The 26,761-nt window shown below is 35.6% G+C and overlaps 1 protein-coding gene across 22 annotated transcripts in view; it reads left to right on the top strand.

Annotated features, from left to right (window-relative positions):
- TRDN (triadin) overlaps positions 1–26,761 on the top strand; it is a 225,855-nt gene that overhangs the window by 139,755 nt on the left and 59,339 nt on the right. For 13 of the 22 annotated variants that reach the window (XM_072926827.1, XM_072926839.1, XM_072926836.1 and 10 more), the window contains 11 exons: positions 4,118–4,150; positions 4,256–4,288; positions 5,479–5,505; positions 10,957–11,004; positions 13,618–13,641; positions 15,684–15,734; positions 16,215–16,265; positions 17,734–17,802; positions 21,271–21,321; positions 23,090–23,140; positions 23,731–23,781. In XM_072926827.1, the coding sequence (XP_072782928.1) occupies positions 4,118–4,150; positions 4,256–4,288; positions 5,479–5,505; positions 10,957–11,004; positions 13,618–13,641; positions 15,684–15,734; positions 16,215–16,265; positions 17,734–17,802; positions 21,271–21,321; positions 23,090–23,140; positions 23,731–23,781 (489 nt within the window). The remainder of the gene's footprint in view (positions 1–4,117; positions 4,151–4,255; positions 4,289–5,478; positions 5,506–10,956; positions 11,005–13,617; positions 13,642–15,683; positions 15,735–16,214; positions 16,266–17,733; positions 17,803–21,270; positions 21,322–23,089; positions 23,141–23,730; positions 23,782–26,761) is intronic. The other 9 variants (XM_072926823.1, XM_072926822.1, XM_072926821.1 and 6 more) reach the window with 9 other exon arrangements.

The following is a 26,761-nucleotide window of genomic DNA, read 5'->3' as shown; positions in this document are numbered from 1 at the left end:
GGTCAACTATGTGATTGAACATATATTGCAACATTTCCCTTCAGCAGAAGGGACTAAAGGGATCTCGTCTTAATCTAAATGCTTATGTTTGCAATATTCTGAATGACAGGATAACTTGGAAAGCTTTACCACTCTGTCTCATTTGGTTTTATTTAACCAACATGATATGAAGTTCCAAGAAGGTTTATGTATAGACTATAAAACCAAGATTACAAAACTATAAGACCAAGCTAACTTTCTGCTAAGGATGTAAGTATCTAAGACACTGCATAGAATATGACAACAGTAGGCTTCACTGAAATATTTGTGGTGAAAGATAAACAACACTACAGAAAGCACCATTTTTATTCAGCTACTGAGTGTAAACAAAATGGTGTTGGTTAATTAACATGTGGTGCATCCCACGCAACAACATATCCACTTGAAATGCCATTTATTTAAACTTTTCCAATCTGTGTCATTCCCAGTAGAATTTTTCTTTTCCTGAACCATTTTTGGACATGAATGATTTATCTGAATTAGGCAATAACAGGTGCACACAAACACTCATACATGTGTGCACATACCTATATAAATTATGACAAGAAATCAACTATTCCTTCCTGTCAGGTAGCAGAGAGTCACACTTTGTGACTGTCTATTCTGGTACTAAAGATTAAAATACACCTCAGCAAATTTGCTAGCCTAGATGATTTTCAGCGCTGTTTTTGCTTTAGGGAACAATGTGGCTTAGGGAAGAGCTACAGAGTAAGGTTCAGGTTTTCTTCTCTCTGCCACCTATTCTGAATTGCCTAGGAATATGTCACTTGTAATGAAGCAAAAAACACATTTGTATGGTTTTATGAGCAACTTATACATAACTTTGCCAGTTTTCATTAAAAAAAAAAAAATAAAAGCCATTTGTTTAAAGCATCAGAGCAAATAAAGATGGTAAAATTTCAAACTAAATCAAATCTCAATTCCATGCATGGTAGAAAAGTACTATATTACCAGCAAAACTTCCCTGAATAAAAATATGCTGTACAGTCTCATATACATGCAAAATTGGTTAAACATAAAAATAATGACAAATGACATGGCAAATGTCTGATCAGTTTACAGCTGTCTATATCCTTCCATGTGTCATACTAGCCACTTGAAAGTAAAAAAAAAAGTAAAGAATAAGACATGGAGATCAAGAAATTGTAACTTTTAGGAAACAAGAAAGACCTAGATCTGAAATTTCCTGCAGTTTATGGCTTGTGCAATAAAAGTTTTCAGTTCATTCCATTCAAATATCAGGACATGAATCACCTGGAATCTCATATCATGTCAGACTTCCCAGAAATGCTTGATGTCAAATGCTATGTTATTAATTTTAATAAATTTTCTCATGGAAAAGGATTTTATTTCATATGCTTCTGGAAGGATATGAAGAAGCTCTACAGGCCTTCCCTAATGTTTGCAGTTTAGGGGGAAAAAAGTGAAATAACGCTAAATAAATGGATTATTTTAGACTTTGCCAAAACGATTGCTTGAGTGTTGCTAGGATCATTCTGTTCCCTGATCTTCTGAGAGCTGAGAGATCTTAGAATGAGAGAGAAAAATAATTGCCTCAGAACCACTAAAGACTGAATTACATTTCCTTTAGTTTCCATGAAGCTGTCCTGAGCAACAGTCAAATAGAAACCCCCACAACACCAGTGAATATTATGATGTCCAGAACGAGTCCTAAAATAGCTACAACTGGAGAGTCTGAAGAGCACTCAGGCTACACAAAATCAAAGCTGCAGATGTTGCCATGATTAAGAGCATTGAGGAGGCCAGTTTTAACTTAATTTTTCCTCCTTGACCTGTATTAGAATTGCAACCCAGGGTAGGATGCCATCTAGAAAGTACATTTATCCAGGCAATAAATACTACCTTGCTCTCTATTTCCATCCCTTTTTCATATTGTGGGGAAAATCATAACCATGACCCTTTTCTTCTGATGACACAAACCTGCTCCATCCTCATTTCCACTAAAACTTCATTTCTCATATAAAATCTCTTTAAATAATCTACAATATTTTTAACATTTTTTATGCAATCAATACATTGAAATGTTCCTTATATAACTATATTAAGACTATATTGAGCCCATATTAAAGTTCATTATTTCAATCAATTAATCTCAATTCTTTGAAATGTACATTTTGGCTCAAAGATATTGTTTTTGAAGTTGTAATGTAATTCCATAAATGGCTTGTGAAAAAAAAAAAAACCAAAAAAAAAAAAACCAAAAAACTTTTTGCTTTTAGAACTTGTCTCAAAGCTTTATTTTGGAAACTACGTTTTTCTTTGAAATATATAAAAGATGACTCTTCAGAGAAATTTAAAAACTCAGACAAAAAGGAGTATTTTATTTCAGATAGAATGAAATGTATTGTTCAATATAAGCTTTTTTGGGGTGGGAATATGAAGTAATGACATATTTTATTTAAAACTTAACTGGTGTGGGGTTTTTAATATTTAAGATCAGTCTGTCCTTTCAAATATTAATTATTTTCATAGCTCTGCTTGAACTATATATCTTTTATTTGCCCACAGCACAGTCAATATTAGCATTGATTACAAAATAATATTTAATGGAAATATTATTCATATTAATGTTGTTTATAAGTATATTTAATTTTATGTTGGGCAGTTCTTGTTTCCTTTTTCTTGTTCAATTGAGCGATAGGTCACATCTGTGAATAAAGTTGCTTTTAGGATACAACATTCAGAACCACTTTGAGCACGGAACTTTAGATCTTGATTCTAGAGTGGAAACTTTTTAAACATTAATGTTGCTCAACTCTATACCACAGCTTTAATATAAATATAACCTGTAACAAGCCTGGAGAAAATACAGTCATTGGATAGTGATAAACAATGAGCTTGTATTTAACAGTATTCACCTTGAGTCCTGTGTGCAGTTTTGAGCACCACAATATAAAGATATAAAGTTACTAGGGAGCATCCAGAGGAGGACTGTGAATATACTTAAGTGTCTAGTGAAGAAGTCATATGAGGAGTGGATGAAATTACTTGGTTTGTTCAGCCTTGAGAAGAGGAGTCTGGAGGTAGACCTCATTGCTCTCTGCAACTTCCTCTTGAGGGGAAACACTAGCACTGATCTCTTGTTTGTGCTGACCAGTGGCAGGATCTGAGGGAATGGCCTGAAGCTGAGTCAGGAGAGGGTTAGGCTGGATGTCAGAAAGTTTCTTCACCCAGAGGGTGGTTGGGCACTGGAACAGGCTCCCCAGGGAAATGGTCACAGCACCAAGCCTGACAGAGTTCAAGAAGCATGTGAATGATCCTCTCAAGCACATGGTGTGACTTGGCATTATGCTGTGGAGAGCCAGGAGCAGGACCCAATGATCCTTGTGAAACATAGAATCATAGAATATCCTGAGTTAGAACTCAATAATATCCCTTCTAGCTCAGAATATTCTATGGTTTTATGATTCTTTGATCTATCTTGTGATCAGTCAGCCCAGATACTCTTGAATTTAGTAAATGTTCCTGTGTGGATACAAACTTGCACAGCACAGCCTTTCCATATGCTGTTTAAAAGCATCTGCAGACAGAAAAAGCTTAACTATTTTTTTTGCTACTGTGAATGTTAGCACTGGCTGGTAGATGTTGTTCAGTCTCTATCTGTGACAGGCTGCCCTGCTCCTTCTGTGAGGGGGCGTTAAAGCACATTCTTGCAGCGTGGAAAGAGGTATTACAGAAACTACCATAAAAAAGTAGCTGTCCTCAAGCATGTATAGTTGGGTAGCAGACCTCCACTTAAACCACCATGAAGCAAAACTGCAGATGTTTTTATGGTTTACTTCTAGCACCTTATTATAAAAGATGTATCCTTTGCTCTCCCTTATTAACAGCTAATCTGACCCTGTGTATCCAGTGTGAAAACTACTGAAGAGATTAAAAACATAAAGGCTTTATTTTGACATACTGGAAAGCAGGGAAGGACTCACTGAACTGAGAGTCCATAGGAAGGTGTCACATCCAATGGCCAATAGTACCATGAAAAATTACTGTCCAAGGCAATCAAACAAAGCATTACAAGAAGACAAATGTACACTTTACTTCTTTTTTTCTCTTCCAGAACCACATAAAAAAGAAAAAATAATGGAATCTGGTGAATATTCTCTCATTTTTATCTTACTCTTAAAAAAATCTAATATTTTAAATTAATTATTGTCAAAAGTTAATATTTGATATTTTTTTAAATTTGCTTTTACAGGCAAAACAACAAAGAAAGAAACAAAAGTACATGGTAAGTCCTGTAAAAGACTGTAAGTTTCAGAGTCTCATTTATCTGGTTTGATTTTCAGTTAAGATAGGATTATGTAGAGGGATAAAAAAATAAATCCATGAATATAATTTTGCTGGTTTAATTAAAGTTACTTAAGCAATTGAATGGAATGGATGTGGAGCAGCAACCATTCGGTCTTCTGGAATTGAGATCTAATTAAATGCTGAGAAGAACAGGAAGGAAATAAATCTTTATTTTAACTTTTAAAAGGTTTCTCTTTTCAAAGAAAGTTACAGTACATGGATGGAGAAACAAACACAAAATACAAGATTCAGAATGTGGAGGGTAGGAAAAAAAGTAGGCTGTTTAATTATTTTTATGCCAAGGATTCATGCATTTTATTGTTGCAGCAAGCTGCTCTTGCTCTCAAGTGGAACACACTTCTCCAGTTTATACAAATTTGGGGGAGCATAAGGATTTTCTCCTTTTACAGCCAAGCCTGATGACTCATTCATCAGATGACTTTATTTTCTCAGATACAAATTTGGAGCAAGAAATACCTACAGTAGAAAGTCAATTTGTAGAAAAATGAATCTGTCCTTTTCTATAACATAAAAACCTGTCAAGAATGAAGGTGTGAATAATGAACAAAAAGAGAAATGTGGTAGTTCCATTAATTTGCATTTAGTTAATGCATTCATGAAGAATAGTCAAGAAATAAAACTGAGAAAACTTATATAAAGGAAGAATTTTGATACTGGATCCTCTGTATCAATTCTAGAAGTTTCAATGAACTCAGAACAAAAAAAAAAAAAAAAGTGAAAAAATTCCTAGCTTCTGCAAATCACTGAAATTGTTAAAAAAACTTTTCTATTGTATACTTTCCACGTATGTTTAATATAAGCACAATCTAGAGCCTATTTTACTTCTTGCCTCATCCTTTCACTTGAAAATAGCAGAGCTATTGAAGTTCCATATCTTACTCATCTATTGGCCTTGTTTTCTATTGCTTTTAATCTGCAGGTTAATTAATCATCTGCTATGAGACTAAACAAGCAATACATGTGTGTGTCAGTTTTTGTCTACATAAAAAATGAAATCCCACTCTGCATAGATAAGTAGCATATTGACAAAGGGAAGAGATGTTAGGATAAATTTTAATTCCTTTATTCATTTATTCAATTTGTTTCTGTGAATGTTTTATTTTACAGCAGCTGTGGAAACTCCAAAGTCAAAAGGTGAGTAATTTGATTGGTTTTGAAAATTGAAATGGAATAATGCTGCTGTTAACTTTACTGTAATGAAAAAAAAACTGCTTGTGAAAAAGACTTTTAACAATATGACTTATTTGAAACAAACAGCCTTTTAAATTCTAATGGTGTTTTCCTTGCCGCATCTCAAAGCAGGCATCTTTTCCTCAGATTTTTCATGGATTAACTGTAATTCTCCTACAATCTGAAATTCACTTTCTAACCCTAACTCAAGCCATAAGGCTTTTGTGACAGGCAGAAAGGAGAAGTAACCAATCTTCTACAGAGGCATCCCACAAAGCAATATTTCTCTTTTTGTCATTCTAACTGCAGGACAAAACCAGTGACTGAACAGTTGTTTTCTTTAAGGAGTCTAGGGAGTTTTGCAGGGAGATTTGGTGTAACAGGCTTTGAGTACCTTTCATACACAAACTGTGGATGGCAGAAGGTAGGAGGTGTGAGAGCATCAATGCTTGCCTCAAAGGTTCCTCCTTTCCACAAGGCACAGGGAACTGGGGCTGGTAAGAACCATCACGGATGTAAATTCAAACTGAGCAAATGTAGCAAATATTTAATTGTTTCACATCAGTGTCTGGTTTTTACAGACATACAGTGTAAGTTACTAGCTCCAAATTTCCCTTAAGAACATTACAGATTTCAGCTGTAACTTAAAAAAAAATGGGAAACAGAATGCCAGGTTACAAACTGCCCATCACTTGCAGTCCATATTTATTCATATCAATGGCCACCATACTTTTATAAGCATTCCCTTTCAGACAAATGGGAAGAAAAAAAATGTTTTAGGAAGTTCAGTCAATTAAGGATAAGTAGAAACAATGGGTTTCCATTATATAATATAGGAATAATTCTGGTATTTCTGTTGTCAAAAGAGCAGTCTCACAACTGAAGGTGTTGGCCTCTGCCATCTTAGTTTTACTGTAGGATCAATGTAACATTGAACCTGAAATTGATCCCCAGTGTATAAGTAATGACAACTTTGTTTTATTCCTCATTAAATAAAAATGAACTGATTTTAACTCTGGGGAAATTGTTGATTTCTTAAAAATGTCTTGTTAGCAAGTCATCTAAATTTAACTTTATGTTGCTAATTTCGAAACTCAAACATAGCCTGCACTCCAGAGGGAAAATCATATTTATATGAAAATGTTACAGCTGTTCCTCTTGCCACTTAGCAAGAATCACAAAGGAATGTTGTTATTTTCTTCTATATTCTTTTATGATGCACACAAATTCTTGTCTTCAGTAGTGTTTAATAGTAGTCATTAAGTAGGGTTTAACCTCTTTTTAAGTCTGAAGAAAATAATATTTTTTCAATACATATTTCTTTGTTCTACGTTGTTGTTATTTTTTTGTTGTTGTTGTTGTTTCTCATTTTTCTCCTGTTAGTCCTTAGAGACTTAGCAGCTCTCTGGACACAATGTGATTTTCAGTATTCAGTAGGTGTTGGCAAATGTAAAATTGTTTTTAGCATATTCAGGGAAGGCAAACGATTCTGTTCTGAAAAAAGCAAGGCTTTTGATGAAATTATCTTCTTTAGTAATTAAACAAAATTAATCTGCTGGCATAGAAGGAGGTGTGGACATTCCCACTACCCTGTATTCTTATGAGATATCAAATACACATGGAGCTTTCTTGCATTTTCTCACAAGCCACTACAACATGAGGTTTTTTTTTAATTTCTCCATATAACTGAACAGTTCCTAAACCATAACATACACTTCTTAGGTTAATGATTTCTTGATTTTTTTGATGCCACAATGAGGAGCTTCTGACCTCAGGGTTCAGTAGGTGAAATGTTTTTTGTTTCCAGTGGGAATTATTTCTTTCAGTCTTCCATCACACTGAGCAAATATCTCAAAATAGCTTTAAAATCAGTGACATTTTAGAATGCATATTTTTTATGTGGATGCTAGTTATGCAACCTGTCTCTTTTGGGATAAAAATATTCTGACAAATTTGATCGTAGCCTACAACTATTGAGACTGCACAAATATTTGACTGATGAATTGCTCTCCTGGCCACTTTCAGCATAAAACAATATCTGCTGAATTATCTCTCATTTGTTTCTTAAGAGCTTATGATGGAATCAGAGAAACAATGATAAAGTAAATTGCCCATATGATTTACATTATGCCAAGTTGTCAATAATTTTGCTGAGAAATTACAAAATAGATGTGGGAGTATTTCTCAATTTGTTTAATATATTTTTGAAACTATATTTTACTGAAAATATAGATCCCTGATGAATTCTTGATTTTACCTGAGGAGAAAATTATAATACATTACAACATTCATATTACCTAAATTATACGGCTAAAAGATCAGCTTTTCAAATAGGGAATACCTGGAACAGGATCATTTTTCACAGAGCTCATCTTTCAGAAGTGCCATTCAGAAGTGGCTGCCATTCAGAAGTGGCAAGAACATCGAAAATGCCCAGTGGAAGAGATAACATCTTGACCTACTCAGAAACCTTATCTCTGTTCTGATAGAAATAGAGACAACCAGACCTTCTGAATCTTATTCCAAACACTGACTCTACATGGATCGGCTTCCTGTTTATGGAGACTTTCAAAGTGACAACTGTTACCTTGATAATAAAAGACCTCTCAGCATCACCAAAGTAGCTCATGCCTCTCTTCTGGAAAAGCAAAGGGAATAACAGAACATCCTGTTTGTCCTCCCAGATACTGCTCTGCCATGTCTAGATGATGTTACTTGGCAGTTCCCAAAAGTTCCTGGAGCTCTGTTCTGTCTCAGCAAGTTCTTTACAAGCACTCACTCACTCATGGAAGTGGTGGTGTATTGCTGAATGCACTGAAAGCCAGAATGCTGTTACTATATCTATAGCTGGTTGTTATAGCAGCCTCGATGTCTCTCAAGGAATGGATGTTCCTTCATGATAACCATACTTGTGGTCTACCACCACTACATACTTTTGATGACTAAACACCTAATTTTCTCAGAAAGCTGCATTGCTCTTCTAGCCTGCAGTTCAGTATCCAGAAAAAAATACTTTTATTCCATTAGTATTCTGGCTTTCAGAGATTTACAAACCAAAATTCCTTTCATTTCAGCTAAAAAGGATAAAAATGTTTTGAAGAAAACAATTGTTCTCAATAACTCATTTAACCCTTGTCATAGCTGCTTTTGCAGTTTTAATGTGAAAAATATATTTTGAAATGAGCATGGGACAGGTTTCTGGTGTCCCTTTTAATATATTTCTTTCCATATTCAAATAGGCTTATTCTTCAAGATACTGACCACTTCAGGAAGCATTTTAGAAGCACTGTGGTATTGATTTGCTCAGTGCTCAGGTTAATCTTGGCTTATCCTCTGATAAGCCTAGTTCATGGTTAGTATAAGTAATACTGATAATCTGGGCCCAGGTAATATGGATAACAATAGCAGAGGTCTACAATGAGTATTAAGGGCCTTTGGTTCTTTTAGGCTTTCTCTAGTACCACGAAGAAATTAGGCACTTAGAAAAAAAGGGAGTATTCCATTTCTATCCTTGAGGATTGAGTCAGACATATTTTCAACCTAGATTTTATTTTCAGGAAAATTGAAGATTATCTTCAATAAAATAAGTTCCCTGAAATAACTGAGATGCAGAAGTGCAATATTTCACTATTTACATGGAGCTTGCTCACAAACACATACTCATATCACAAGGGAGTAATTGATGCCTGTGAGTGGGTTTACCCCACTCAACATGAAGCAGTTCATCTATTGATACCTGACTTTTCACTGAATATCAGATTCAGGGAATCTGGAAGCAGAAGATCATTCCTTTGGCCCCCAACCCACCAGCAGACATTGCAGACAGGCCACAGCTTATTAACTGAGCTGATCTGCTTGAGCCATTATACCCAGCAGCTCCAGAATGTTCTTGAAGGGATGTCCTGGTGGCACCCCTGGGGCCAGATTTGCAGTCCAGGCAGAAGGGAAGCAGTGAGACTCCATGGAGACACTTCATAGGTCCTTTGAATTTCCTGACTTTCTCAGGATAAATAATGATAACAGAACATGACCCTCAGAATTTATTTTGTCTCTAAAAGCCAGACTCATAATTTTCAACTGTGATTTGTTCTAATAAAATGATAGGATGAAATAACAAGCTGAGATTTTGTTATCGTGCTAATGACCCCGGAACTGCAGATATTTTCTATACCCATCAGATGTAAATTAATTTTCATTGTCCACTTTACATCCTGACACTTATGCTGATTGTTCTTCACATACTTTGAAACAATGAGAGTGAAGATTATTTTCTTAATGCCACATTTTTTGTCTCAAACACTGTAAGACGGTAGCCTTTTAAATTAAAGCAAGGATTTTATTTATCGTAATAATTACAAGTTATGGCTACAAAAGCTTGGTTTCACAGGAGTGAAGGGTTGAAAGTGCCACTTACAGCTAAACATGCATATTTATCAATTTACAATATTTAACCCCAAATAATTCAATTAAATAAGAAATATATATATTGTTCTAAACATATAATCTTGTATATCACCAAACCTGCAGTGTAAATTGTCAGAAATTATAAAAGATACCCATATTTATGTGAGCAAAGTCTAATGGCACCCCTTCTTGCACCACCTCTTCTTAGGTAGTTTCATCCTTAATATCCATTGTCTCCCAAGATGTGTAAATGAATTTACAAACTGTGCTTACCAAGCTTGTGAATAAGCAATTGGATATGTCCATGCATCCTGACTTGGGATGCTCAGCTGCTTCCCCTGGTGTCGGTAAAGATTAAGTAGCCCTGCTCCACAACTGGTCTGGTCCACACTTCTTGCTTACCCACAGAAATCTCAGTATTCAGTAGGACCAAGTTAGATGTCATAACATACAGTCCCTCTGTGGCCTTCTACCTTCACTGAGACCAACCATGTGCTTAAAGCTGAGAATATGGGGCAATGTTTTGCTGTGTCAGGGGTGCGGAGTGAAAGTTTCTGCTGGTGCAAACAGAAAACCATGCTTGTTTGGGGAACTCTCAAATGGCTGGGCAAGGTAAAGATCTGCTGGCTTTGCTCTCTTCTCCATTACAAGAGATGTGCTGTGTAGTTTATCCCCTGTTTCATTTCACATCACAGAATAATGTAATGGTTTGTGTTGAAAGGGACTTTAAAGACCATCTACTTCCAAGCCCCCTTCACTGGGCAGCCCCATCTTCTGTTTGATCAAACCTTCTATTTATTTTCTGAAAGAAAATGAAAAATGAAATCACTCTTCTTTCAGACAGATAAAAAATATCTATTATGTATTCATATCTTGGGGGGGAATCTAATGATTGGAAATCTTTGAAATCTTTTGACTGAAAATAACATGTAAGCACTTAAGAAGAGCTTTATTTGATGTAACAACACCTCTGATAGAAATCTTGCTTAAACTGTATCTTTTTTTTTGCAGCAGGACTTGAAAAAAAAGAAGGAAAAGCAACAAAGGCAGCAATGCAAGGTAAAAAGAAAAAAAAAACATGTTGGTGTTATCGCTGTTAAAACACAATGGCACAGAAACAATAACCTCAAATTCAGAGAGCTGGATGACAGCAACCTTTAAATCCATTGGTTCACCAGTATTTTTTCAGAGTTACACTGTGTTTGTCAGAGCAACAAGGGAATTTCCATTATAAAACTGGCTTTGTCCCAGTTCCGCAAAACTATCACCCAAACAAAAAGCTTCAGGCAGATTGCTGCCAACTTCAGACAAAAGGTTCTGTGCTGGGACTTAGTGACCTTGCAAGAGGTTTCCTGCCCCTGTAGCCTGGACAGGGATCAGCCTTTGCTCCTCCATCTGAGAGAGTAACTTCTACTGAAGTAAAGGGGCAGAGACTCTCCGCAGTCAGCTCAGCCACCCTTCTTGTCCCAGATGAAACATCAGCCCCACAAAAGACCACTGCAGAGAATCTCAAAAACTTTTGAGACCAAATCCTGTAGAAATTTTTCACAAAAATTTCTACCGGATTGGTATGGATAAGGCAGGAGTGGGAATGTCTGAGTGGAAACACCAAAAGAAAGGCTGTAAGAACCAAGTGTGAATGGCACATAACTCAGAGGGACACAAAGTCTATATCCAGTGTCCCAAGTTAACAGCAGGAATACCAAGGAATGGTCTACACCAAGGTCAAAACAAAACTCAAGCCACTTAATTAACACAAAAAGAGAAGGACTGATGCCTTAAACCATCTAAAGATGTGTCTTTTCCTATTATATGCATTTATGTTATTTATTATTGTTGTTGTTGTTATTATTATTATTACCTTCAGCATTATATCCTGCATACTTGCTTCTTGTACACTTGTTAAATGCAATCCATTCTTTTTTAGGTTAGTGGGGTAAGAAGCAAAGTAATAAAAAGGGTGTATAAATGCCCAAAGCTTATCAGCTCAGGCTTCTTTTATGCAATTGACATGATTTTTTTTACTTAGTCATGCTTAAATTGGCAGCTAGAGTCCTGATGATGAACTTGCCAGTAACCCTTATTATAAGGTGTAAGACATGTTTACTGATGTGGCTTTGGTCAGTCAAGCTATTATCCCTTCCTTTTCTCCAGTCTCTCAGCTTCAGCTTTACTCAGAGTTACTCAAGCCAGCACAGACACCCTGCAGCAGCTCTCAGCTGCTTGGTAGTTGTCATGGAAAATGTTATAATTAGGTGGGCCTTGGCCTAGATTTCAGGCATTGTTAGGCTGGGTATCTTCACATTATTTTCCATTGCCACGCAAGTGCTTCTCCAGACTACAGTCTACACTGTTTCCTCTTTTTTTGTCTTTTTGCTCATGCAGCAATGAGGTACGTGGTTGCTGTAAGATTTATCCTTTCTCCAATGTACCACCATTAGCTGGGATTTTATCTGCCAAACATTTTAACTGTGCCGTAAAGAGCACAAACTGAGCAGTACAAACTATAGTTTTCCATGGCTGACATGAAGCAGGGTTTTCTTAAACCACAGGTTGTGATACCCAAGGAACTCAAAAGGGGGGGCAAACTGTTTCCCATGACAGCAGGCAGCAGCAGCCGTAGCAGCAACGCTGTCTCCCCATGCCAGCACTAACTAGTCTCTCCAAATCAAAGGAATAAGAGCAACATGTAATGTCTGTCACAACTATTTTTGCAGCTTCTTCCCAGTGCTGGCAGCAGCTCAGTTCTTCTGATGCCCAGAAGTGAGCACAAACACTTTCACACAGCAATTCCCTCTGCTTCTCATTTCTGCACCCTATATGTTTGGAGTTGCTGCCAACACATTGATCACTCAAAGACAAATGCAAAAAAAACCTTTCTGGATGCTTTTTGTATATTACCATGTTCTGTTATTATTCACAGAATTTGCATCGGAACACACTTCAGAAAATAGAGGGATTTAGTCCTGGTCAAAACTGGGACTTGCAATCTATGAAAAACAGTATAAGAAGATTTGCAGAAAAATCTGGAGTTTGTAGGCTGGATGTACTTAGAAATCAGTGCATAACTTCATTGTTTCTGATAAAGGTTTTAGTGATTATTGCAGATTTGACCTCAAACTCCCACATCTGGAAATGGGCTGAAAGACTGTAGCAACAAACCAGTTCAGTGGTCTTTTATTAGTTGTAAAGCCAAATTACAGATAATATTTGTAACTGTTAGAAGATGAGAAAGAAGGCACTTAACCTTAACGCTATTTGTTTGGAAAATGTCATGAGCAAATATCAGATAGTTTCCAGCAAGTTAATGCCTTACTGAGAATTAATATTTAAAAGAGATAATAAAAAGTATTTTTTTTCTGGTGATATCCAATAGGACTAAGAAAGGAGACTTGCCATCAGTTAAAGAAGATCATATCAGACATGGGTGTTTCATGTTCTTTGTGAGTGTATGAAAGGCAAAAGGTGGGAACCATGAACTTTATTCACATACTCTGTCAGGAAACAGTGGAGGTTCAAGATATATTTAAACACTTAGTATCAACATGCATTTAAATACATTTTCATTAGTTGATTATATTTTTTTTAAATTTCCCATGTGAACATGTATTCTAACATTTCCTTTTTCTTTTCTCTTTTTATTTTTGTTTCCTTTCCCTTCTCTTTCTCCAGATAAATCAAAGATGAAACAAGGAAGTAAGCTATAGTTTTACTTATTAAAGTAACATCTTCCAGAAGAGTTTGGGTAACTGTGCTCTTAATAATGGAGTTGTACAACAGCTTTAACTTCTTACTGGTGGGCCTCTGAAAGGAAAGGCTTTATGTCGTGCTTTAAGTAGCTTAGCTTGGCTGGAGCTCTGTCTTCAGCTGTCTTCTTTAGTTTAGACACTGTTGCACTGAACATGAAACCTCGTGGGAATTTTTCATTATACACAAGCACAGAAGAAAAAGTTTTTCAGTCTTCCCATTGAATTTTATTTCTCTTCGCAGAGTCTTCTTTGATTAACTTAATAGTTAAAAATTTGAACTATTTTTTTACCAGGAGTATGAATATGTCTGAATATGTCCACCAAATATGCCTACATATGTCTGTAGTAAATTTGTGTATTTTCTGATTTTGAAAATAAGGGCCTGAATAATAAATTGGTGAGTACAAAACATGAAGGTTAAAGCAGGAAAGCAGGAGTAGTTTCTGAAGCAGATGAGGTATAGTTTCTGAAGTGTAATGAGGAATAGAAGAGACAGTTTCATTTCAATAAAATTGCATTTTTGACCTTGTTCAACTGATTTCTTTCCCAAGTCTTCTCCTTTAGAAATTATATTGTATGGAAGTATCTAGTATTGCCTTTTGAGAAATACAATGTAGAAAGAGAAAAATAATGAAAAAATTATCTCTTGACATGAGTCCCAACAGAAGATGTCTCTCAATGTCAACAGCAAATTAGGTTTTTCCACTTGACAGCTCTTTCTATCATAAATAAAATGTTATTATTTATGGATTCCTTCAATTCAGGTTCCCCAGCATCTCAGTTTGTCTTAGTCAGACAAATACTAAGCCATGAACAAGAAGCTTTATTGATATCATAATAAATTACTATTGGACACAGTCTCTGCTTTTATAATAAAAGAGACAATTTGTGCACTGTGTGTCATTAAGGCAGTAAACAACTACCACTAAAAGTACTTATTGTAGCTTACACAATTTTCATATCTATCTAGTAAACACAACCTCTATCTCCTAAGCACATCCTCATCAGGAGTCTTGACTTCTTGTCCTGTGTGTAGAAATCAAGAGGGTCCCCTATCAGTTTTGTTTAGTATCTCCTGGCACTGAATTCTGAGTGTTTCAATAGAAAGAATTTTTTCTTCATATGTGATGGAGAACCTAGTATTTTTTAGTTTCTCCAGAAAATACCTATTAGCATTTCTCAGATGACATGTATAAAAAAAATTTAACCAGCAGTTAGGTGATTAAATTACTAAAAATGCAGGAAGTCAATATCCAAGTCTCTGATCATTTTGAATTGACCATTTTGGGATAGTCTTGCCTGTCTTTTCAATTTTGTGATAGAAAACCTTGGAGATCTTTCATCATTCCAGAATAATGATCTCACATTTTGTCTGAAACTGAACTCTTTTCTATTTTCTATCTGATGTTATTAATTTCTTATGCTTTTTCAGGAGACTACCCTTCCCTGAGGAAGGTTCGTGTGGCCTAACCATCCTTTCGGCCAGTCTGTAGGCAACTCTTCACCCACCTATTTGTCACTGTTGTGTTGATCGCTCACTTTGATCAGCATCTGGCCTTTAGAAAATAAAAGATCCAATCAGAAAATCCTTGGCCTTGCTCAGCAAGAATGGGCAATCCCAGATGAGGGAAGTAGGCCAGAGTCAGCTCCAATAAGTCAAATTTGGCAATCAGTTTTTACCTTTCTGGTTAAGAACACTGAAAAACTGTCCATGTCTCATACTAAGCTGAAGTTTGCAAACTTTATAATTAAATCTACAATAGTTAATTGACAAAACACATTTTGTAGACTAAACTTTCTGAATGATACCTGGTGAATTTTGTACAAATCTTCCAATAACTCAATTTTAACCATGTATTCCAATGTATACTTTTAATCTTTCACACAATCAATATACTTCATTCTCTCCTCTGGTTAAATCTCATTGATTCACTCAGTTGTGGCTTCTTTATTGGTGTCACTTTATTGGTGTGACTGATTCTTTTACAGATCCTGGAAAAGAGAAAGAATTGAAATCTCCAGCTGCCACAAAAGATAAAGGTAATATGGCAAGATGAATTTGTGTATAACTCTAAGATCTATGTGCATACAAAAGGAAAACTTGGAATGCATTGCCATTTTGGTTTTTAAAGTATGATTTATTTAGAAATTTATAACCATAATACTATTTCAGTAAATTTACAATAAAACTTAATTACCTGAATTAGAAGTGCAAAGAGAGCACTGGTTATATTAGTTATGAAAATTTAGAAGGCTAACTCAGAATTTAGAAACCATTGTTATATTATGAGCTGCAAAGTGATTTTGAGTGATATTTGTTCTTTCATCAAATTTAAGAAAATATGTTGTTTCATTTGTGAGCATGCTAAAACTGTTAAAAATTAATTTTGTAATAAACATTTAATTGATATCTTGTGTCAGTTGGAAACCACCAATCATTCAATCAATCATTATCCAAGAAGCATTAGATGTTAACCATTTAACACTCTAGCTTGAAGATTAATAAATTATTTTTTACAGAACATGCTAAAGAAAAGGAAGGGAAGAATCCTACATCTTTAAAAGAAAAAGGTAAGAATACATAATAAAATATAGGACTTGCTAAAACCACACAAATTAGAATGAAGATGCTAATTTTTTAAACAGCTATTATCAGTATTTCTCATTATAAATCTTAACCTATCAAAATTAAATTTGTAAAAATATTCTACAGAATCTACAGCATTAAAAAGATGGGGGGAAATATACTGAGACAATTAAAGTTCAGAGTTCTCAATATTAATTACATCAGTATCATAAACCACTCTGTGGAATACTTAAGTACCTTGCAAAAAATGTCTGAACACTCACAAGTCTTTAATAGGGCCAGTTAAGAAAATCTGAACTGAATCATTTCACAAATGTGTGAACAAAATAGGAAGAAAGTAAGATTTATGAACACATGAGTGGGAAATATGCTTTCTGTTCTCTGTAAAAGTTATAGCTAAAACCCCAGAGATTCATCCAGTCAACCATCTGCAGCATGACATCTGGTCTAAATCTTTCTTATATTCCTGTTTTTGGGGGTTTTTTTGGCAATTTGATCAGAGTAGGTGGTTACCTCAGTTAAATTTTCTTTCATCTATTGTTTTATTGGGTGCTTTTTACACATCTTATTTCTTCCCTCCTTTCAAGAAATAACCTTATTTGGAAGAAGTTACTTATGAATAAGTCTTATATGACATCTTCAGTATAAAACGATCTACCTATATATAGTGAAGATAATATTTATTCTAAGTTATAGTCTATAATTATTATAAGTCTATAGCTATATATGGATATATTGCAGGTCTGCAATATATAGACTTTAGTCAAACTATTTCAAGTTACAGTCATTCTATGTGATTTCAAAGAAAGAACTGAATGAAGAGATCAATTCAAGTAGTATTGAAAGATGACAAAAACATATACAACAAAGAAGGAATAATTTATTGCTAGACATATTTTCAAAATCTTAGAAGCTATTTTCATTCACTTACTTCTTTGTTCAAAAATCTAAATTGAATTATGGCAATCTGCAAATTCTATGATGCATATATTTTTGTTCTGTGTGTGTTCTACTCCTAATGTACATGTGCCCCATTTACACAAGCTTAGTTATTTGGACCAGAACTGTATATCCAAACTCTATGGGGTCCTGTGGCCCTCTCCAAAGACTGACTATAATCTGTGTCTTTCTGATGGTGTTGTGCTGGAAAATTAAAAGAAGCACTTCAGTGACAACTCTGCCCCCTCTATGCCTGCATGGAGCAAGTGTATTCAGCCTGCTGCTCCTTTCAAAGGATTACAGGGAGACAGGGAGAGGAGAAAAAAGAGAGAAGACCCAAAACTTTTTTCTCTTTGATAAGAGTTTCTTTAAAGCAAATGGATAGTGGTTTGCCAGCACTGAAAATTTTCCATAGTGTGTTCTTTGTTGAGAGTAGCCACAGCACTGCTTTTTGTCTCCTATGCTCATGTTTAACTTATCAACAACTTCAGTTACTAAGTTATTAGTAATTAGTATTTACAGGTCCTTCTAACATGACAAAGGTGGCTAGACTTTCTCCGCACAACCTTCAGAAAAAAGCAGGTAGGAATATCTTTTAAACATCAATACAGCTGAAAACTTGCTGCTGAACATATCTGTAAAGACACCATAGGCTCCTGACCCCCTGCAGTAGCACTGATATCCAACCCAGCTGAGCCTGTCCCTCAGATTCTGAGAGCTCTTGCTGATGCAGCCATCACTGTTTCCCATAATAGGCATCAAACTGGCAAAATTCTGTGCCTGTGCCTAAAAACAAGGATGCTGATTAGTGAGCTATAGAGCTCAGTTCAAAATATATCAGCATCAAAGACTATAGGGACAACTTATAAGCTCTCACAACTCTCTGCGGGGAGAAACTTCTAGAAACCTTGGTGCCTTTCTTAGTTGTATATTTTCTTATTGCATTATGGATTACTCTGCTGTATATATATATTTTGCATTATTTGTCCCCCATTTAAGTCATCATATCTGCCCGAACTGTGGTTCATAAATTAATCAAAGCTTATTTGCATGCCATTCCTTCTCCTCTCCGTCACCTCTTCAAACCTCCTGAGTGGGCCTCTGTAAATGTTATTGGCCAGGTCACTGGGGACTTCTTTTTACTCTTTGTGACTTGGTGTTTTGCAATTTTTTTCTTAAAGTGGATCTTTCTGGAAAATACAAATATATCAAAGGACACAGGAAAGTAAGGATTTTTAAGACTGCATATACTTCCTATTTATGTATATTGGGAGTTTGTTACTATTCATGTAAACGAAATAAAGGAACACATTCCAGGTGAAGTGTTAAATGCTCATGGTGATTAATGTGTGTCTGGCACCTTATGCAATAAAAGAGGTCTCATCACACCTCATTCGCTTTGAAGGATGGGCTAAGTTTGAATGACAAGGATGATGTCCAGACCAAAAACCTTATTCCAAAGCAGGCTATTTTTCACAAACTGAAGCATAGTGGTTTTATTTAAAGCAGAAAAAGGAGAAATAAATCCCTGAATTTGGAGTTGTTTCTGGGAACCTCCATAGATCATAACCCTACAAAGTTACTTTATCTATTTTATGAGGTGAATAAAATGTCTTCAGTTTTGGAGCCTAATTTTATTGAGAGTAGTTAAAGAGAGCACTGGAATAATATGTTTTCAACTTCTTAGTGATAAAGGACATCTCAAGACACTGTCTGAATTTGTAACTGGCTTTTCATCTCTTCCCTGCAGTAGAGTAAAGAAGCCCATTTGTACTCACAAATATATAAACTGATTTTCTGTTGGTGTAAGCATATTTGTAAGCATAACTTGAGGCCAGTGAAGCTCTAAGTTATAATTTGCCTCCTGGTTTTTGGGTAGGTGTCTTACCCAGCTAACCAAAGTAGAAAATCATTCATCCAGAGGGTGTAACAGTGGCACTAAAAGTTCGTAATATTTCATATATAAATCCTCAATGGACTTTTGTAAGATATTTGCATTGTGCTGAGGTATTGACAGCATTTATCCTGTATAAATAACATAAATTTCTTCTCATCCTGTGTTCCATGATTTATTTTCCAGACAAATGCTTTTTTCTTCTTTGCATTTGACATGTTTTGGGATGTCTTTGAATATTTTCTTATGACACCTATGTGTGGGTAATAAACCTATTTATTTTTACACACAGGTTGATAGGGGAAATTAGTCAGTAGTGTGTATTTCTTTCTTGCCATATATATTATAGTATACTGTCATTAAAAAACAAATGAGATGATTTTTACTTGCTATGCAAAACTTACATTTCCTTTAAAGCAAAAGTAACATGAAATAGTATCTTACCTGTGGCATTTTTTTTTCTTAACTTGTAACATACTTTTTTCCCTTTAGAATTTAGTTATATTGTGAGCAGTAGCAGCTCACATTTCTGCCTATTTCCATTTCTTTATCTGTCATCATTGTCATTTGCATGAGAGCTATATCTTTATCCTGAGGATATCACACACTGCTGCTGCTTCATCATTCTATACCATCTTCCTAACCTGACCCAGCTTCACCCCAGGAGCAGAATGTGGAAGGAAAGCATTAAGCCAGCTTTATGTTTTTTCCCTTCTGGGACCAGCAATAAAGTGGTCAGTTGAGAGCAGAAGTTTGAAAAGTCATCAGTGAGTAGCTGTTTAAACTTCTGAAAATGAAAACCTGCTCCCTGGAAGAAAAGCAGACCTGGTGTTCTCAGTGTCCTTCGTTCAATAGGTTGGGAACTTGGTGCACCATGTAAAGTGTCCTGCACTGAGAGTTGCATCCAAAAGTTGTAAGACTCAAAAGTGCTGAACCTTCTTTAGGAGCTGCTGCATATTATAGGAAATCTGAGGGAGATATGCTACATGGATGGCAAAAAACCAGCATGGGCATATGGCACTTAACCCACAAGACCAAAGATTTGTGGCTGTGGCTGCAAGAGTGGCTTCGGATCACTGAGATCACCAGTGTGCCCAGAGTAATGCGGTCAAATGGGGCAGCTGTTGCCTCAAGACTTTTAATATAGTCAACATAGAGGCTACCTCAAAGTGTTTCAGGCTTCACAATGGAAGTTTTCTCTCAGTCCCATGAAGAAGAGTCCATCTGCTGTTGCGAAGATCAGGCTCCTAATTTCATAATCTATCCCATAATCTATCCATGGTTTATCCAACAGTTTCAGCCACCCTGGAAGTGATTTTTTTTTTCTTTTTTTTTTTCTCGCAACTCGCACTTAAATCCAGATGGATAAGTGGGATCACTTCCTGGTACCATGGCAGCCAGAAGGATGTTCAGAGTTAAAAATATTTTGTAAAACATCTTCTTTTAGCTTTTTCTGAAGATTTGGTTTTTCTGAAGATTTGGTTTTACTGAAGATTTGGTTTACTTTCATTTGGAATAAATGGCATGCTTTTTTCCATATGCTTAGATGCTATATCCTGTCAGATGGAATGCAGCTGGGTCTATTTAGCATTCTTCAGGCCGTGATATTCTCTCATTCAAACCACATACATTCAAAATCCTATCAAATTATTTCTTCACTTTGGAAAAAACTATTTTCTCCTAATATCCCTGATAAAAACACTTAAGATGTCAAGAGACTGTTGCTTGAAAAAAATATTTAAACATTAGTTATTTACATAATATAGTGTATGCTTTTCCTCTGCTTTCTTGAAGGACTGAGGCAAAAGATATATTCTTCAGACAGAGAAAGCAGAAATTGTCTTCATGAAGTTTCCGATAAGACCCAAAGAATTCCTAATTCTGTGTCATTGCCTACATTTTACTTTTGAATTTCTCTCTTTTATGTGGTTTCTACAGACAGTTACCAAAAGCAATTTCTATTCTTGCTTTTGCTACTAATGTTATTGCGCCTTAAAAATATCAGTCTCTAGAGAGGATATAAAAAGAGGTCAAGCTTGCATCTATTTATGTTCACAATTTTAGTCTTGGTTTTTAAATATTTCTTGACTTTTCTTTTAAATGTAGAAGAGTACTCTTGTCTTCTAAGTATCAGAAACACAATTTTTTTCCTACAGATTCCCTGAAAGGAAAAAATCCCAAGAATCCAGAGACCATAAAAGAAAAAGGTAAGTGAAGAAGTTAAGAAATCCAGACATGAATATCAGAAAAATTATTCAGTCTAGAAAGAGCTCTTGAGTAGGTATATAGCAGTGTGGAAAACCAAACCCATCTTGGTTATTGTTTCGATTATTTTAGTCATTATATTGTTTTTAATAATATTTGCGCTGTACAGATCCCAGTAGGATCCCTAGAATTCACCTGGGCTTCTTTTAAATGTGGATGTTGGAATTTACATATTGGGGGAAATACTAAAATTTGGTTTTATACCAGTTTTGGATGTTAGTCTGTCAAAAATGAGTTGTCTGAATCCCATAGTGGGAACATTACTGAAAGGAACTAGACTAAATCTGGTTCATGTGGCTACAGCTCAGGGATGTGGGTGTCTGAGAATGAAACTGACTGAGGCTACTGTCACATCCAGGTGTTTGAGGGTGACTGATAGAACAAGATTTTTTTCTTAGTTTGTTGGCAATGTGGGCACATATATCTCTGTCTCTAGTCATTTCAGCTGCAAGACCACTGCTAACTGTTCACACAGGTGTCATGTGTTGCTTGATAGCATGTATTTGAAGAAAACCCTATTTGCTGTAATGTTATGTCTATCAAACACTCTCTTTCCGGAGAGTACTGAAACAGCTGAAAAAATTTAAATGACAAAGCAAAGGCTATCAGCACTGTGCCTGGCTCCTGAGCTGGAACAGCACACCTGAAGTCCAAATTGTTACAAAGTTCCATTTATTGGAAGCTGGAGATATTCGATGCAGTCCAGATTACAGCTGCTGAAGAGATATAGAACAAAATGGCACACTTCTGTAAGGAATGTATTAGTCCTTGTAAAAACTGTAGGAAATGAAGCCAGGGCGTCCCTTGTGGCTGAGAATTCTCCTCTATGCCATTGCTATCAGTCCCTGTGTCTCACCTGACCAGCAAAAGAAGATCACCATTTTCCTTTATTTGTGCTTAGCTAACTCCTGAATTTTTGGGGGGCTTTTGGGGGATTTGTTTGTTTGGTTAGTTTGGTTTTTTTTTGTCCTTGAGTTCTGCCTTGTCAGTTACTAGAAAGGGAGAACTAGAATATCAGGGGTTTTTTCTCATCTCCTTTAATCCTTTGTCATATACTGAAGAAAAAGAAAATTAAAGATACAATTAAGTCCCTGGACTATTCATTTTGATATAAAATATATGAATGTACATTTGAAGGATGAGCACTGCTCTTCTTTTATAGCCAGTGTGCCTGTCATTTTAAAAGGCTATATATACACAGGAAGTGAAATTCTGCTCACAGGCAACACCCATATGGCCACTTTAATATTAAAAGAGTATTGGAGTCCTGAATGAGTAACTGGTCCTTTTGTCACTCTTGAATAAAAAAACTCCCATTTAGCTTTGTCAGCAGCCTCTGGCTTTCAAGAGCAGTATTCCTAATATTTCAATTGTATCAATGTGGGTTCAGCAAAAGAAAAAATCATTGATGCCAACTGTTCTGTAGAATTTCTTTCTTCTTTTTAAGTAATTCTTCATTGCCTGCATCAGAGAGGGCTCCACAGAAACTAATGACATTTTGAAGGCTTATTATTTTGCATATCCAAAACTAGAAAGATGAATGGATGACCTTGTTTTTTTGTCCTGTTCTTTATTTCCATGCTGTTAAATCTGTTTAATTATCACATCTCTTTTGCTCTCCACATATCAAATTGTTTGACTTGCTTTCTATTCAAGTGTCATCTTAGTTCCCTAACCTGACTTGTGATAAATGTTAAATGTTTCTTCTAGAGAGTGGAAAAAGAAAAGATGTGAAGCCTCCAACAGCCTTAAAGGAAAAAGGTAATGTATTATAATTATGTGGCTGAAAAATAACAAGTCTTCTGCTGGTATCTCAGTGCAGTTTTGATATATTTTGAATTACAGGCTGCTGGCGAAAAGGGACTAAACCTAGATTCTTCTCATTTCAAAGATCCGATATATTGAAAGGAGCAGTGTCTGACATGATTCAGAAATAATAAAATCGTAACACTTCTTATTGTGGTGTTCTTTAACTGCTGTCTGACCTGCACAGCCAATATTGCAGTGGCAGTGCTAGTCTGTTCTGAGTGAATTAGTAACAGAGCTGCTACTGAATGCACAACAGGCTAAAATGATAGGCTGTGCAGAAATGAGTTCATGGTTTGACCTGCAGAGACTTTGCCAGCAAATTTAGAGGGAATTATCTTTTGTTTGCTTTCAAGTTTAGTTTGTGCCTCTTATTGAATTAAATGAAAATTCTGATTCTTAACACATCTCTTTTATGCCTTTGGCTAATCTGGTGTTATGTGCATTTGTTACAGTACCAATGTATGTATGTTTATGTTGCTAATTTTATGTATGTTTATGTTGCTAATTTTGTCCTTTCATTTTGTGTTTGGTTTCTTTTTCAGACTCTTCAAAACGAAAAGAAATTAAGGCTTCAACTAATCCTAAGGAAAAAGGTAAGAATCCCAAGTTGAACTGAACAGAAGTTTCAGCTGAGAAAATAAATCCATTGTGCCAGGAGTCACAAATGAAATCCTAGTTTCTTTGGTTTGCTATTTCTAAATATCCTTGAATGTCATCCTTTGCTGCTGAACATTCTTTTTACCTGATTGAACAAATGACAGGTGCATATGAGGCTATACAAGCAAGTAGCTTTGGTATTATATAGACTCTAAAGTCAAAAGGAATTAGTTTCTTTTTTCTTGATTTTGTCTCATTCTTTCTATTTAAATTAGCAATTTCAGAATGCATTTTACTTCTATATATTGTTTGATTGCACTCTTCTCTCTCTTCTTATATTGAAATATCAGCATTAGCCATCAAATATAAATCAATTACAATTTATAGTACATCTCTAATACTAGGCATATTTGGGCACTGTAATTATAGTTAACCAGCTATGCTCAGGTTTATTTATTCATATCAAACAAATTCAAACAAAACTTAGTTTACTTTTATCCTATTTGCATATGGATTAAATGGCACTTTTTCATTATAAAACAGTTGCTCAAGTTAAATGTGTAAATAATTTAACATGGATAAAAATATGTAATATTTTGTTAGATAATAACAGTTGTTTGAATCATGGGAATGTAGTAGTCTATCTTAAAATCTTCAAGTTGGTTTTGAAAAGTGTTTCAGATAATTGGATAATACTGCTTACTATCTTTAGAGTTTTCCTACGGAATAGTAGAAATATTGAGAAATATTTTCTCTGAGAAAGTTATGAAAGACAACATTTACAAGTTTTTAAGTGCAGCTATTTCACCTAGTGTATAGCAGAATAGCAGAAATCAGCTATTACTTTGCATAGTTGTATCATTCTGAATCAAAGTAAAGACTTAAGTGCTACCAGAAAAAAAGTGCTATTGAGAGTAGCCCTGTCAAGAAGGACTTGGGGGTGCTGGTGAATGAGAGGCTGGACATGAGCCATCAATATGCTCTTGCAGGCAAGAGAGCCAGTTGTATCCTGGGCTGCATCCAAAGCAGTGTGGCCAGTGGGTCACAGGAGGCAATTCTTCCCCTCTGCTCTGCTCTGCTCTGGTGAGACCCTTCCTGCAGCACTGAATCCAACTCTTGGGTCCCCAGCACAGGAAGAACATGGACCTGTTGGAACAAATCCAGAGGTAGCCACCAAGATATTTAGAGGGATAGAGCACCTCTCCTGTGAGGAAAAGCTGAATAAATTTGGTTTCTTCAGCCTGGAACAGAGAAGACTTTGGCGTGACCCAGTTGTGGCCTCCCTGTACCTTACAGGAGTCTTTGATAGAATGAGACTATTTACAAGAACCTATAGTGACAGGACAAGGGGGGATGGCTTCAAACTGAAAGAGAGTAGGTTTAGATTAGATATGGGGAGAAATTTTCTACTGTGAGGTTGGTGAATAGGTTGCCTAGAGAAGTTGTGGATCCATCCCTTTAAGTGTGCAAGGCCAGGTTAAATGGGGTTCTGATTTATGTGGCCTAGTTGAACATCTCCCCCCCCTCCCCACCCCGACCATGGGAGGGAGGTTGAAACTAGGTTATCTTTAAAGTTCCTTTCAACCCAAACCTTTTTATATTTCTATGAAAATGAGCTAGGTCTTAAATAGTTTGAAACTCCTTTTAGTAGTCAAAGTAGATGAACCTGAATTGTCAGTTCAAGGTCCAAGGCATTAGAAAAATAGGGACACATTATTGTAACATTCCATTTAGTTTACTTTAGCCAACAGGGAGCAATAACCCTCCACAGAAAGAGTTGGAAGGTGTTGAAAGAGACCATCCAGAGAAGCGGCTGAGTCATCTTTCCTGGAAGTATTAAAAAAAATTATGGATATGGCACTTGAGGACATGGTTTAGCAGTAAAAAATGGTAATGGTGCTAGACTACACTTGGACTTGATCTTAAAGGTCTTTTACAACTTTAATTTTATGACTTTATGTGTGGGCATATTTTCATATATTGATTATTGGTTTAATAGAACTTGGTTTATTATTTTAAGCTTGAGGCAAGCAAGGCCTATGGTCTTCCTGTTAAGTTCTTGAAAAAATGTCCATGAAACATAGTTAGGTTAATGAACAGTTAATCAGACCCTTAAGCATTTGACTCTTGACCTTATTGTTGAGTTTCTTCTCTAATTCTTCTCATAAATATTTCTGGTTGAAAGATTGATTTATTTAAGTGATAATGAGAATAAAATTCTATTTACTTCAAAAGAGCAGGAATTGTAAAGAAGAAATACATGTCTGTAAAAGTGTTTTAATTGCAATGCTAATGAATTAGCTTCAATGAAGTGTCAAACGCCCACTCAACTATGCAAAGAATAGGTATTTAAAAAAGACTTCATTTACTTAGTTTGATCAGACAGTGAAACAACTGGTGAATAGCAGCTCCTGTCAGATTCCAAAACTGAATTATTTCAAGAAAGGACATGTTTAATTAAACACTGTAGACTTCCACTGGCTGCACATGAAGCTCAGTATATTTGAAAAGGAAAGTTACTACCCAGAAGTTATTAACTCTACCATCTCTCTTTTCTTTATAGTAAAAGACCTTTTCTTGTAGTAGCAAATAGAACATATGCAAGATTTTTCTTATGGTATAGCAGTAGCAATTATGAGCTATGTTCAGAAATTAACTTTCATTTCAGGCAGATTTTTTCTACATGGCCTAACTTTTTGCCCTATAGATTAAAACACTGTAAGAAACATAAAAATCAATGTTGTTGTGTTGTCTTACAGTCTTATAGTTTACTGCTTTTCAAAACACAAGAATGAAGATTTGAATGTTTAGTGTGAATTATGTTGAGTTTAACTCTACTGAAGTTTAAGGTCACATTAGAGACGCCTATGATTGCTCTGTTAAAGTGGAGGTGAAGTCTGAAGTACAATTGATTGGTTTTATACATACAGCAGGATTTGGATGAGCAATGGACTCATAGCCCTGGGTTTGCACAGC

This window comes from Taeniopygia guttata, chromosome 3, assembly GCF_048771995.1.
Source record: "Taeniopygia guttata chromosome 3, bTaeGut7.mat, whole genome shotgun sequence".
NCBI lineage: Eukaryota > Metazoa > Chordata > Aves > Passeriformes > Estrildidae > Taeniopygia > Taeniopygia guttata.
This window is presented reverse-complemented; position numbering and strand designations above follow the sequence as displayed.